Source organism: Numenius arquata, chromosome 14 (genome assembly GCF_964106895.1).
Source record: "Numenius arquata chromosome 14, bNumArq3.hap1.1, whole genome shotgun sequence".
Taxonomy (NCBI): domain Eukaryota; kingdom Metazoa; phylum Chordata; class Aves; order Charadriiformes; family Scolopacidae; genus Numenius; species Numenius arquata.
The window spans coordinates 16,479,790-16,492,126 of NC_133589.1; the positions used below are offsets into that span (position 1 = coordinate 16,479,790).

At 50.2% G+C, this 12,337-nt stretch overlaps 1 protein-coding gene across 2 annotated transcripts in view; it reads right to left on the minus strand.

The window, feature by feature from the left end:
* The window catches only part of CREBBP (CREB binding lysine acetyltransferase), a 99,599-nt gene extending 92,688 nt beyond the window's left edge, over nt 1-6,911 (minus strand). For both annotated transcript variants that reach the window (XM_074158484.1, XM_074158483.1), the window contains exon 1: nt 6,827-6,911. In XM_074158484.1, the coding sequence (XP_074014585.1) occupies nt 6,827-6,911 (85 nt within the window). The remainder of the gene's footprint in view (nt 1-6,826) is intronic.
* Nucleotides 6,912-12,337: the final 5,426 nt, after the last annotated feature.

Here is a 12,337-nt window from a genome sequence, read left to right on the forward strand (position 1 = left end):
CTACGCAAGGTGTTTCAGACCTTAAATTGTTCAGTCCTCCATCCTCCCTGCAATGAGTGACAGCATCGGTGGGGAGAAGTCCACGCTCAGCATTGCCTTCTAACTCAGGCTGCTGCAAACACCCCTTTCCCTGAAAGTTCCCACCTTTACTCACCTTCTGTAACAGAAGCACAGAACAGGCCTATTCTGCGAAGACTAAAATAGCAATGATTAATATGCACTTGAAGTAATATTAAGAAACAAACAAAAAGCGTTACACAAGATTAGTCTAGGAAACAGGCGAGTTCTGCGTCTCCTTTATGATGTATAATAGCTGCAAAAACGGTGTTTCTGTTCTCATGGTTTTAATGCCACTTTTTCCTCCCTATTTCTGATACCAAATTATAAGTGAAGGGTCATTTGCTTGGCATCTCAAATTCAGCTGGGCAAGAGCACACAGCACAAAATAAACCAAACGTGCGTAAGGAAGCAATAGCAAACGCGTTCTTGAAACTAATGGTTTTTATAAATTTCACTCTAAAAAAAGCTTCCAACCGTAACTGACTGAATACAGAAAAAACAATGCCCTTGCAAACCTATTTTACTTTAATGCATTTATTTCAGTGAGATGAGGCTGTTCTGAATCATTCTCATTAATACTTTCCTTAAAGGAGTTTATGAACCTTCGGAAAAACTTCACAGGTACTACAAACCAGATTTACATTCAGTACTTACTGAATTCAAGTCTCTTGGTAATTTCCACGTTTCTTTGCTCCATTAAATGAAACTACACAGAGGATGACACAAGAAGCGATGTCATCAACAACACCCACTAAAACAGCTATCAAAGTACCGGCCGCGGTGAAGTTGTGCAGAGCGAGAGAGACGCTCGTGCTCTTCAGGGGTGACACACATGGACAGGGGTTGGAATCTAATATTCCATTTCCCTTCTCGCTGTGCAACAGAAAGTGGTCGGCTCCAACGTTTGCCTCAGATGACCAACAGCAGCAACGAAATAACGTCTATTTGTGAGACCGGGAGGCTCGTCCCCTAGAAAGGGCAAGTCATTTTGACAATGTTGTCTTCCTGAGGAAGTTCTTACAGCATTAAAGATGATCCTCAGAGAAGTAGGGGATTATTTTACAGACTTACACATGTATAAATAAAAATACACACACACATAAAGTTACTGAAAATCAAAGATACTGTATTTATCCAATGTTTCGAATAAGAACCTTATTCCTCAATGGTGGTAAATGAGAAGAGAGGAGAAGCAAGATGAAATGACGCTTCTGAAGAGTATGTGTTAAGAGATTTAGATTCTGAGTTATGATTAAAAATTACCAGTGATAATAGAAGTTTCAGTTTGCTTTTGATTCACGCTATGGTTCCGCACAATACTTGATAGTATTTGTTGAGACATCTCTATTAAAGAGAGTTTTCCAAATAAAAGATTTAGGTTCTCTCTGTATCTTCGACATCTGAGAAGACAGATGGAAAACATAACATATGTTAAAAGGAAGATTTACAAAGCAAAAATTCTTGAAAGCGTAAACCAAATTAGGGTGGAAGTGTCAGATTTCTAAGCTATCCCACATGCTTTTTCGTTGTATAAGAATAAACCCCAGAATTTTTCAAATCCTGTTTTTCAACTACCCCCTCCACCCTGATTTCCCATGAACCTGCAGTATTTTGCTAACAGACTGAGCTTTTTATTCACGTTCTTCTCTATTAGCAGATAACAACAGAGAGCAAGGTCTCTAATAAAAATAATCATGAAGAATAGGTGGATTTTTCTAATGTGAAGTTGCAGATGCAATAGCGAAACACAGCATGTTGCTGTAGAAATAATTAATGGCACTGGACTATGACTCCAAGGAACGTTCAGCCAGAATAGAAAGTGAATAATCTGCAGCAGAAAACCGGGAATCATTTCACAAGCTATCAAGAGATCTCTGGGGTCCAACAAAGACTGACCCCCCCCGAGCACAGCCTTTATTCCTGCCTGCTGTTGGGCAGGGCTTCTCCAGGAGCTCAATGCCACAGCGTAAGACAACATTTACCACGTTAATTTTAAGTCGTGATGAGGGGGAATCAATTTAATAAACTCCCAGGTACCTATGCAATTATCACTCAAAGTACGAACGTCAGAAAAGGGAGGGGCACAACTGTAGGACTGTGGACTGACAAATAAAATCGGGCTGGTAGATCATCTGCTCAACTTTTCATCTCACACAGATGTTAAGTGTCAAACTCCTTGGAGAAATCTATTAAAAAAACCCCAAACAATGAGAAAGTATACAATAACCCGCTATCAGCAACGCTTCATGAATTAGTAAGAACGAGCTGCTCTAGACTCTCAATAAATGAGCCAATTTCTAATCTTACAGCTCTCCTGTCCCAGATTACAGCTGCAGGCATAAAGTTATGCAGGTCAGTCACTTAAGGTGCAAAATATATATATATATAGACAAAAATCCAGCTTGTATCAAACTTAACACAGCTCAAAGTAAACACTTTTGCTTGGCACCATCATCTCACATCCACCACCCCCATCATTCCATGTATATGGTAAGTCTTAAGAAACAATATAGCCATGAAATATCACACTGGGTTTTTTCCCATCCCGGCTAGTTATGCTGCAAGTACCACGAAACACAGGGCATTCATGTGAAATGAATTACAACTATACTCACTCCTTCATCTACATCTTTCCAGATGAAGCATTTCTTCCCCCCACTTTTCTGCTTATAAATCCACCTCTGTTCACTTAATGTCATTGCCCTTTTTCTTATTTCAGGGAGAGATGGGGAAAGCACGTGTATAAAAGTGACTCTTACTGTCACAGCATACAAACGACACCAAAGTTTTGCACAATCACATAAAACAAGAGCAAATCGATTAAACGGGCTTCCATGAAACTTTTCAACTACACAGGAATGAACCCTTCTAAAAAATACGTACTAATGTTTTCGTGTGCACAAACAAAATCTGGTTTTAGATCACTGAGACGTCAGTCCATTCGAAGTCTCAGCTAAGTACGTGAACACAAGCTTAGAAACCTTCGCTGTCTCTCCTGAAGCTACTTTGGTTTAGAGGTAGCCCACCTTTTTTAAAACCAAACCCCAAATCCACTGAAATATATCTATCTGGTTTTTGGCAGAGAGTAAGATCAAATCAGGCCGCGTATCGACAAAAACTCCCTTCTGTGAAGTTCTGTAGCTCGCTGGGAGTTCACCAGAGATCGCCTTATCTCGGCACGTACAAAGGAACGTGCGTTGAGGCCAGTCTTTCCCCAATTTTAAAACGTGGGCACTGCAATGCTAAGGAGGAGGAGTGAATTACTGGAGACCTCAGCCCGCAGCTTTTGCAGCAGCAGCCATACAGCGTAATCTGTTTATCTGAACTTGTGGAGGGGAAAAAAAAAAACAAAACACAACGCAAACCAAATCACACACATGAGAAACTATGAGGCGAAAATGCAGGTCTGATGGAGTTTTGAAGCCGTTCATCTAGCCTTCTTTCCAACTTCACCCACTTTAGGAATTCATTAACTCATAACGCAGGTAAGGACACCCCCTCTGCTTTGGCTGAAATGATGATTTGTCGTTTCTGGAACGAGCAGAGCGCAGAGGAAGGCTGCAGGGTACGTAACAAATGCAAATGGAGGCATTACTTGCAACACAACACAGACCGGCACCGAGCCACCTGCAGGACCACGGCGAAGGGGCACCTGAAGAACACCAGCTTTACTGCTGCTCCGTTCGAGCACGTTTTTCACCATCTTCAGACCAAGACCAACTCAGGAACACTGCCAGTTTCACTGTATATTCTGCCGAAGGACCGATGCCAGCAACATACAAAGTAATCACGACACTCAATGTTGAAATAATGCGCTGCCATAACTAAAGTTACCATAAATCAACTTTTCGTACAAGTCCCATGTTTATTTTGCAGCACGTTACATGAGAATGCCTCCTAACAGTCACAGAGGAGACATACTTAGGTATGAAAAATACCGTGTTATCTAATAAAGCAGTAATTAGACAAAAGCACTACTCCTACCTGGCTAGACAAGGAAAAAATCTTTCCCATGGACATTGTACCACAGGAGTCAGCTCACTCAATACCGCACAGCAACGGCAAGCTCAGTTAACAGCCACGAGTCTTAACCTTCCTTATTGATAGAAAGAGCAAGGGGGCAACTGCAAAATGGGACTATCGTGAAACTTCACAACACTCACAGTACACATTTCTGTTATCCTTTCATCTCTACTCCCTTCTCCCAGACCAGACATTTGATTCAGCCGCTTAAGTTTACCAGAAAAGGTCATATTTTCAGAACGCAAGTTAGACCAATTTCAATCGCACAAACTTTGCTCCGGTGAGCTGAGGGAGTTATTTTTATCAGAAAGATTAAAGGCAGCTCAAATTTACCCTGACAAAAGGAGTTGCTTCACATCACCGCATCAAAGCATAAAAGCCAAATATAAACAAGGCTGAGGAGCTGCTTTCTGCCGAGCGTTCCGGCCCGCCGTCGGGCGCTGCGCAGGGCTACGCTCGGTTACAAGCGTTCGCAGGCTCCGGGGCCTGAGCGTGCAGCGGCAGAACGGCACAACCCGGCCCAACGCAGCCTCTTTTCGAGCACGTCCCACTCACGCAAGCTGCGGCATCAAACAGCGCGGGTTTACGGCTGCAATTACAATTCGGTTCTCCCAATACACCCAACTGGCTGCTCGCTCGGGGCCTCAAGCCCCTCTGCCCAAGCACCTCTGGCCACAAAGGCAACTTTCCAGGTTGCAACGTAACTTTTTCATTTGAGCCTGAGCGCAAGGGAGCAGCCCGGTTTAGGTTCAGGAGCAGGTACGTGATGGCAATCGCGACTCAAAACTATTCGTATTGCCTGCTACAACGCACAGAAACGTTCAGCAATCTCTCAACAAGCTGCATTAGCTGCTGGCAACAAACCTAAAGTGATTATTCTTTTGGAAAAAGCACTTTTAAGCGCACAAACGTTACCTGCACTCTCAAGCAGAGCGGTATTTTTGCCTGAAGAACACTGGGGGATGTCGACGGAACACTACAGACACGCTCCTACTCGTTTCAAAATACAACCTGGGCTTTGCCGTCCCTGGTGACCAAAGGCCCCCTCAGCCGTGCAAAACTTTATGCAGATGCTGGAGTTTACATATCTAGCACTGCACAGGGCTCACCGAGACGCATAAGAACTTGCTGAACAGGACGTAATTATGTCTGAAGCATTCCAGAACAGACCAAGGGAACTTCAAAAAAGGAAAAAAAAAAAAAAAAAAAAAAAAAAGACACCGCTTCAAACATCTTTCACTGGCTACTAGTAGAGTCTAAAATGCCTAGCTGAAGAATGAGAGAAAAACTGTGCTTTCCCTGAGTTACTGTGGTGCATTTCATGGCAACTTGCATCTCAGCCTTCCGTATGATATTCCGCCGCTTCCACGAAAGGGATTAGCGTAGTTCAATCACAAGACCTCACCTAGATATTCTCTGCCAATTCCTACTCTCAATAAGGTTTCTTTTTGCGTGTCTCATTTAGTTGTAGGTTGAGAAGAAAAAAGATTCCATAAAAAAAGAAACAAACCACCAAAAGGACTGAAGTATCTATAAGCTATGGCCAAATGCAGATTAAGCAAACCGAAATAACCCACAGAATTTATCAGCTAATTATAGTAATAATTTTTTCAGTCTATAAAAACACAGCAGGCATAGCATGATTAACTTATCACTGTCCCTTCAACAACATTCATTAATCTCTGAAAACACAAAATGCAAGTCCAACACACTTCTTGTCCCTACAAAACCACTGTTTCAGTGATTAAAACTGCTGGAACACTGAAAGACGTCAGTACACGCACACATGCTCTTATGCACACACGTGCGTATTTACAACGGGCACACGCTCGCTGGAAATGAAAAATTTTGTTGTGTTTTATTACCTACAAACCTATTAGGGTTGGGGAAAAAAAAAAAAAAAAAAAAAAAAAGAAAGCAGGCCGAAGACACGAAGCGAGTCTCAGCGACTGCCAGCCTGCCGGGCATTTCATCACGCAAGCAACCCCACAACTTCAATTGTTATCTGCCAATTACTCGTTTTTCGAGGAAAAACTCTCCCCAACAGGTCGAGTCGAGCGCCTTAGACCAGAGTCACAGGTGGGAGGATAAAAAAAGCAAAATATTAATATGCTATTAGGGAGTTTTTATTCCGTAGAGTCTCGGGAAAGGGCTGCCCGCATAGGGGTGTTAGTTGTGGGCGATATATGGGTTTTACGAGTAGAGACAGAAGCAGGGAGGTCGGTGTTTCCGCTGGAGGGGTTTTTCCTCCTTCCCTGCCCGCACCCCGCTCACCTGGGCACCCCCAAAAACACCCGAGCCGAAGCAGAATCCCTCCACCCTTAAAGCAGCCCTCGATGATGGAGGAAAGGGAAATTCAACTCATAAAAAAAAAAAAAAAAGAAGGCCTCAACCGTCTCTCTCTCTCTCTCCCCCAACCGCTATTTATAGCCGGGACGGTACTTGGCGTACGGGTCCCGCCCGGTAACTTCGACTGGAGGAGGCCCAAACGCTCCGTGAGGGATCCTTCCCCCCCACACACACTTCTTTTCCCGGCACCTAGCCAGGCCGGTTCCCACCCCCGCCGGGAACCGAAGCAGGGCGGGCGGTTCCCCCCCCCCCCCCCGCCCCGCTCCCTCCGGCGGACGGTCGGGCCCGGCGGCCGCCGGGCCCGACCGCCCGCCGGAGGGAGCGGGGCGGGAGGGGGGGGGGGGGGAACCGCCGGTAAGGCCCTGCCGCCCCCGCACCGCCCCGCAGGCCTTACCTGTGCTATCGCTGGCGGAGAAGCCCGGCGAGTTGAGCTTGGCTCGCTTGGGGTTAGGCGGCCCGTCGAGTAAGTTCTCCGCCATGGTAGCCGGCTGGGCCGTCCGAGCCGGTAAATCGTTGGAGAGGCCGGAGTTGGGGGGGGGGTGGGGGGAAAGAGTCTGAGGTTGGGGGGGTGGGGGGGTGAAGCTCGGTCTCTCTCTGTCTCTCTCTCTCCCCGTCGAACAACAGCGCCGCTCAGTGCCCGACCGGCGGCGGCCCCCGTTCCCCCATACCCGGGCCGGGCCGCCGCCGCCGCCGCCGCAGCAGGCCGCAGGGGAGGAGGGTTCGGGGCGGGGTGGGGGAAGAGCCCAGCGCCCCCTCCCTGCCGGCCTCGCTCCTCCCGGCCTCTTCCCCCCCGCCCGGCGGCCGCCGCCGCCGAGGAGGTGCCCGGATGGCGGCTCAGTCAGTCAGAGTCGGGGAGCATAGCCGCTCCCCCCCCCCCCCCCCCCCCCCAAACAACTCCCCCCAACACCGCCACCACCGCACACACCTCGCCCCGTCCCCTCCCCTCCGCGCCGGGGGGTTCGCCCCGGCCCCCGCCCGCCGCCCCCGGCCGAACCGCGGCCGAGGTAGGGGAGGGGGGAGGAGGGGGGGAGGGAGAAAGAGGAGGTGGGGAAGGGAGGGAAAAAAAAAAAAAAAAAAAAAAATTAAAAAATTGAAAAAAAAACCACCAAAAATCCGAAAAAACCCGAAAACACCCCCAAAACGCCCCAAAACAATGAGCGCGGCGCGGCGGCGGCGGCGGCTCCCGGCGGCGGCGGCGGCGCTGGGTTGGCTCCGGTCGGCTCTGCCCCGCTGCCTCGAGCCCCCTCTGCCCGTCGGCGGCGCTTCCGCGCGGCTGCCCGTGTCCCCCGGCGGGCGGCCCCGCTGCCCCGGCCCGGCCCGGCCCGGCCCCGCTCCGCTCGCGCCGCGCTCCGGCTCCGCGACAAGATGGCGGCTGTTGATTCCTCAATTAAAAAAAAAAAGTTTTTTTTTTTTTTCTCTTCTCTTTTCCAGAGACCATGGGGGCGGGGGCGGGGGCGGGGCCTGCGTCTGGCGTCACAGCGCACGCGCCCCGCCCCGCCCCTCCTCCTCCCCTCTGCCCCTTCCCCCCCCCTCCCTCCCCCCCCTCCCGCCGACGCCGGAAAGGCGCGAGCGGCGCCGGAAAGGGGCGAGAGCGTCCTCAGTTGCTCCGTGGAGGGGCCGGCGGGGGCGTCCGTCTCCGTCCCCCCCCCTCCGTCATGGACCCCCGCGGCGCCCTCACAGTGGCCCGCTCGCGGTGTCCCCCTTCAGTCTGCTCCTCAGCGCCGCCGTCGTTCACACCCCGGTTGCTCGCCTCCGTCTCCCCTACTTCCTTCTGTCGGGGTTCCCTTCCTCAGCACCCCAACAGCTGCTCCTTCACCGTGTCCTCTCTCAGTCCCCTCAGAGACGTCCCCACAGTCTCCTCTCTCAGTTCTGATGCATGTGTCCCCTCTCAACGGCCCCCTCACCATGTCCCCTCTCAGTCTTCCCTCAGTCCCCCGCGGTTTCCCCTCTCAGTCCCCCCTCAGTCCCCTCACAGTAGCTCCCCGCATTATCCTCCCCTCAGTCCCCCAGTTTCACCTCTCAGTCCCACCACAGATGTCTCCTCTCGATGTCCCATTCACCATGTCCCCTCTCAGTCTCCCCTCTCAGTCCTGCTGCAGATGTCCCCTCTCAGTCCCCCTTCAGTCCCCTCACAGTCGCTCCCCGCATTATCCTCCCCTCTGTCCCCCAGTTTCACCTCTCAGTCCCACCACAGATGTTTCTTCTCAACGCTCCCCTCACTGTGTCCCCTCTCAGTGCCCTCACAGTCACCCCCCAGTCTACCTTCTCAGTCCCACCAGACATCCCCTTTCAACATCCCCCTCACAGTGTCCCCTCTCAGTCTCCCCTCAGTCCCTTCACAGTCACCCCTCATAGTGCCCTCCCCTCAGTCCCCCACAGATGTCACCTTCTCAATGTCCCCATCACAGCGTCCCCTCTCAGTCTCCCCTCAGTCCCCTCACAGTCGCCCCCCACATTATCCTCCCCTCAGTCCCTCACAGTTTCCCCTCAGTCCTGTTACAGATGTCCCTGCTCAGTCTCCCCTCAGTCCTCTCACAGTCACCCCCCCACCGTCTCCCCTCTCAGTCCCACTGTGCCTGTCCCCTCTCAGCGTCCCCCCTCAGTGCCCCCAGCTCCCCCAGGCCCTCAGAGCTGAGGTGCAGCAGCACCCAACACCCCTGACACAGCCCGGGGCGGCCATGGCACCCCGTGCCCTCCCTCTCCTGAGAGCGCTGAGCTCAGGGGCTGACATGCAGCCTCGGGGCGACGTTGAGGCCATGGGGTGCTTGTGTCCCCCCCTCGCCTGCCCTTCTCCTCCTCGGGCCTTCTTCCTGAAACCTATGCACCAGCCCTGCCTATGTTATGGCCTGGCTGACGGGCTTTCCCTCCTGCTTTCTGCACACCCATGGCCTCGGCTTTCTCCTCAGCTTTCTCCTGCTCCTCAACCCTCACGTGAGGGCAGATCTCCAACCTGAGGCGATCAGAGCTGACCAGGGCCGAACCCAGCCTTGCTTTACAAATACCTTACGCTCTGTCTAGACAGACTTCCCCAGCCCGAAACAGACTGGAGCTCATCTGCTTCCCTGGATTTCCATACTGGTTCCCAACCTGAGAAGCAGGTCGTATAAGGCCCGGGTGACCTGCCGTGCCAGTGCGGCTCCTCGTACCCACACTGGTTGCTCGGGGCTGTTTTCATCGCCTACATGTCGGTATGTCCCCGAAGAGCAGCCACCAGCGGAGGACAGGCTGGAGAAAGGCACCAAGACCATCCTGAGGATGTGTTGAAGAAGTCCGTAAGTCGCCATGGATCAAGCAGCAACATTTTATTGGTGAGAGGAAATCTATAATGACACTTTCTTTTGCAAAGGGAGAGTCTGGCTTTTGTTTACTGCAAAACTTGAGTTCATTACATTTACTTCTATATTTACATGCATTTCATTACATTTACTTGCAAATTTTGTATTTATTTACATGGTGCCTGTCCTTGCTGAGGTCTGACTGTAATCACACTGGAGGTCTCTTACAGGCCTCTGCTTCTATTGCTAGATTACTCAGTAGCTACAGAAGTAAGCGCTCCCTGGTTATGCCTGCCTTAATTTCTTTCAAAACCAGCAAGTTCCTGTCTGTTTTAGGACATCTCAGTGTGTTCCACAGCAGCTCCAGACATGAGAGCAACAGCTTTTGCCCAGCAGTGTTTTACTGTAATACAAGGCTTTTGCCCCAGTTTAGTTTGAGGGAAAGTGTTTTGCTGTTGGAAGCTGGGGGCTGAAAATGAAGTCCAATTGCCTGTCAGGTACAACTGAGGAGAGTGATGCTCTATCTGCTCCTTCAACTTTTTAACAAGTTTGGTTAGTGCATTTTGAACGGCAGCTTGGGTAACTTTTTGCGCGTGCCTTGACCATTATGTCGCTTATGGTCTTGCAAATGAAGGATTTACTGGAGCCGCTGATGCCAGGAGACCCCCATAGCCCTTTGCTCCCTTCATAACTCCCTTCTCTGCTGCTGCAGTAGCTCTGCAAGCTCTGGCATGAAAACAGGATGGAGATGGACCACAGGGGACAGAACCTGGGCGGTCCCACAGCTACCGCCTAGCTCCAGGAAGATGTCCATGGTGCCTGGTGCTAGGCAATACGTTGATGTTACACCAATAACACAGCTCTGACCATAGAGCCACTGAGTGAGAGGCCCTGACACCCCCACTGTAAGAGGAGCTGCTGTGCCAGTGTGCCTGCAAGGCTATGTATGCGATGTTGGGAATGGGGAGCAGGTGGGAGGACTTGTGGAGGCCATGACTCCTCTCCCATTAGCTGGGAGAGCTCCTCTATCTTTACAGCAAGTACCAGACTTGCCACATCGGTGAAATCAGAGGAGGGCTGCAAGTCCTGGGAACAGAGTGGGAGATGAAGGAGGTGCTTTGGAGGGAGGAAATCCTATGTCCCAAGCAGTAGGTGTGGAAAAGGATCCTATTGCTGCTTTGTCCTGCATTCTATTTGCTTCTCCATGGCATGATGTCCCCTTAGGATGTCCCCAGATGCCTCCTGCCTTGGGATTAGGACAGCATTGCGTTAATGGCAGGAGGGAGAGGAAGACCTTGACTGTGATTAAATACCCAAAAGGCTTACTAGTACTGCAGTGCTTGGGGTACCACAGCCCTTTGGTATCGGTATTGCAAGAGTCAGGTGGCCTTACCCACTGGTAACACCAAACACAGAACAAGCTCAAACAGAGTAGAAGGATTTTGTGAGAAGAAAGGAAACTCTTTGAAAGACACTACATAACAAGAAAGTGAGCCCTACTACTGCAAACTTGTGCCCAGGATTCCCAGTCTGGACCCCAGCTCCCTCAGCTGATGGTTTAGCCCTTGCATGGATTCCGGAGGACATCATCAGCGGTGCTCAGGAGGCGCTGCGAGGCAGGTGCTTAATGGATAACTCCTTTATTCAGGGACTAGTTCCAAGAGAAATTGCATAATAAAATCTGCACTGCTGCAGCCCATTTCCAGACTTCCTGTCTCCAGAACTAAGCTGCTTAAAGATACAGTTCCCGAGATCCTACCTTCCTCCCCCGGCCAAAACATGGAAGTATCATTTCTGTAGCTTGTGACCTCAAAACCTTCCAGCCAAACAATTAACAATGTTTGAACAACTTCTGAGGAGCTGTGCCCTGTGACTTGTAGTCACCGTGGCATCATCAGAGCTGTTCTCATTGGGAACAAGAGAGTCTGGTTTTCCCTGGTAAGGTTATGTCCCAGCATCGGGTTGCCTTACTGTCCCTGTGTGCTACCAAGCGAAGCTGTCCTGGGCAAAGAGATGAGCCCAGCGCCCGTTACCTCCTCTCCTCCTGGCAGCCCCAGAAGGTGCTGCCTGTTCTTTCTCCAAGGGTGTCTCTCTGGTTACTCACACCCTGCACTCATGGGATTGTGGAGCAACTTTATGTGAAATAACTGTTGTTTCTGGCTTCTGATTTTCATTGTATGTGTGAGTGCTTGTTGTGTTCAGGAAGTGGTGGTAACCCTTGGGACCGCAATCATAGTGCTGTTTTGTGTTTAGCTATATGTCTGTGCACTTCTGCAAACCCTTAGCTCCTTGGGCTACGGAGCCTAACTAACATCCCAAGTGGTCTCCTTGCTTCATTTTATGCAAAACAAAGTATCTGCAGGTGGCTAGCCGTGTTCTGTACGTGCTGTCCCATCATTTATTGCTGCTAAGCACTGGCCAGACCTGATTCTCCTTTCCTTTTCAGTACATATTCATTATTTTAAAGCAATTTCCTACCTACTTGTTGAATAGAGTCTAGTGCGGACTGGATGCAACCACTTACATTTCTGTGATCTGCTGGAAATCTCACCCATCATCTGTCAAGACCATCCTCTCTGCTGGCAGAACTCTGATGTAGAGGATTCATCCATGTAACAAGTAAGGATATC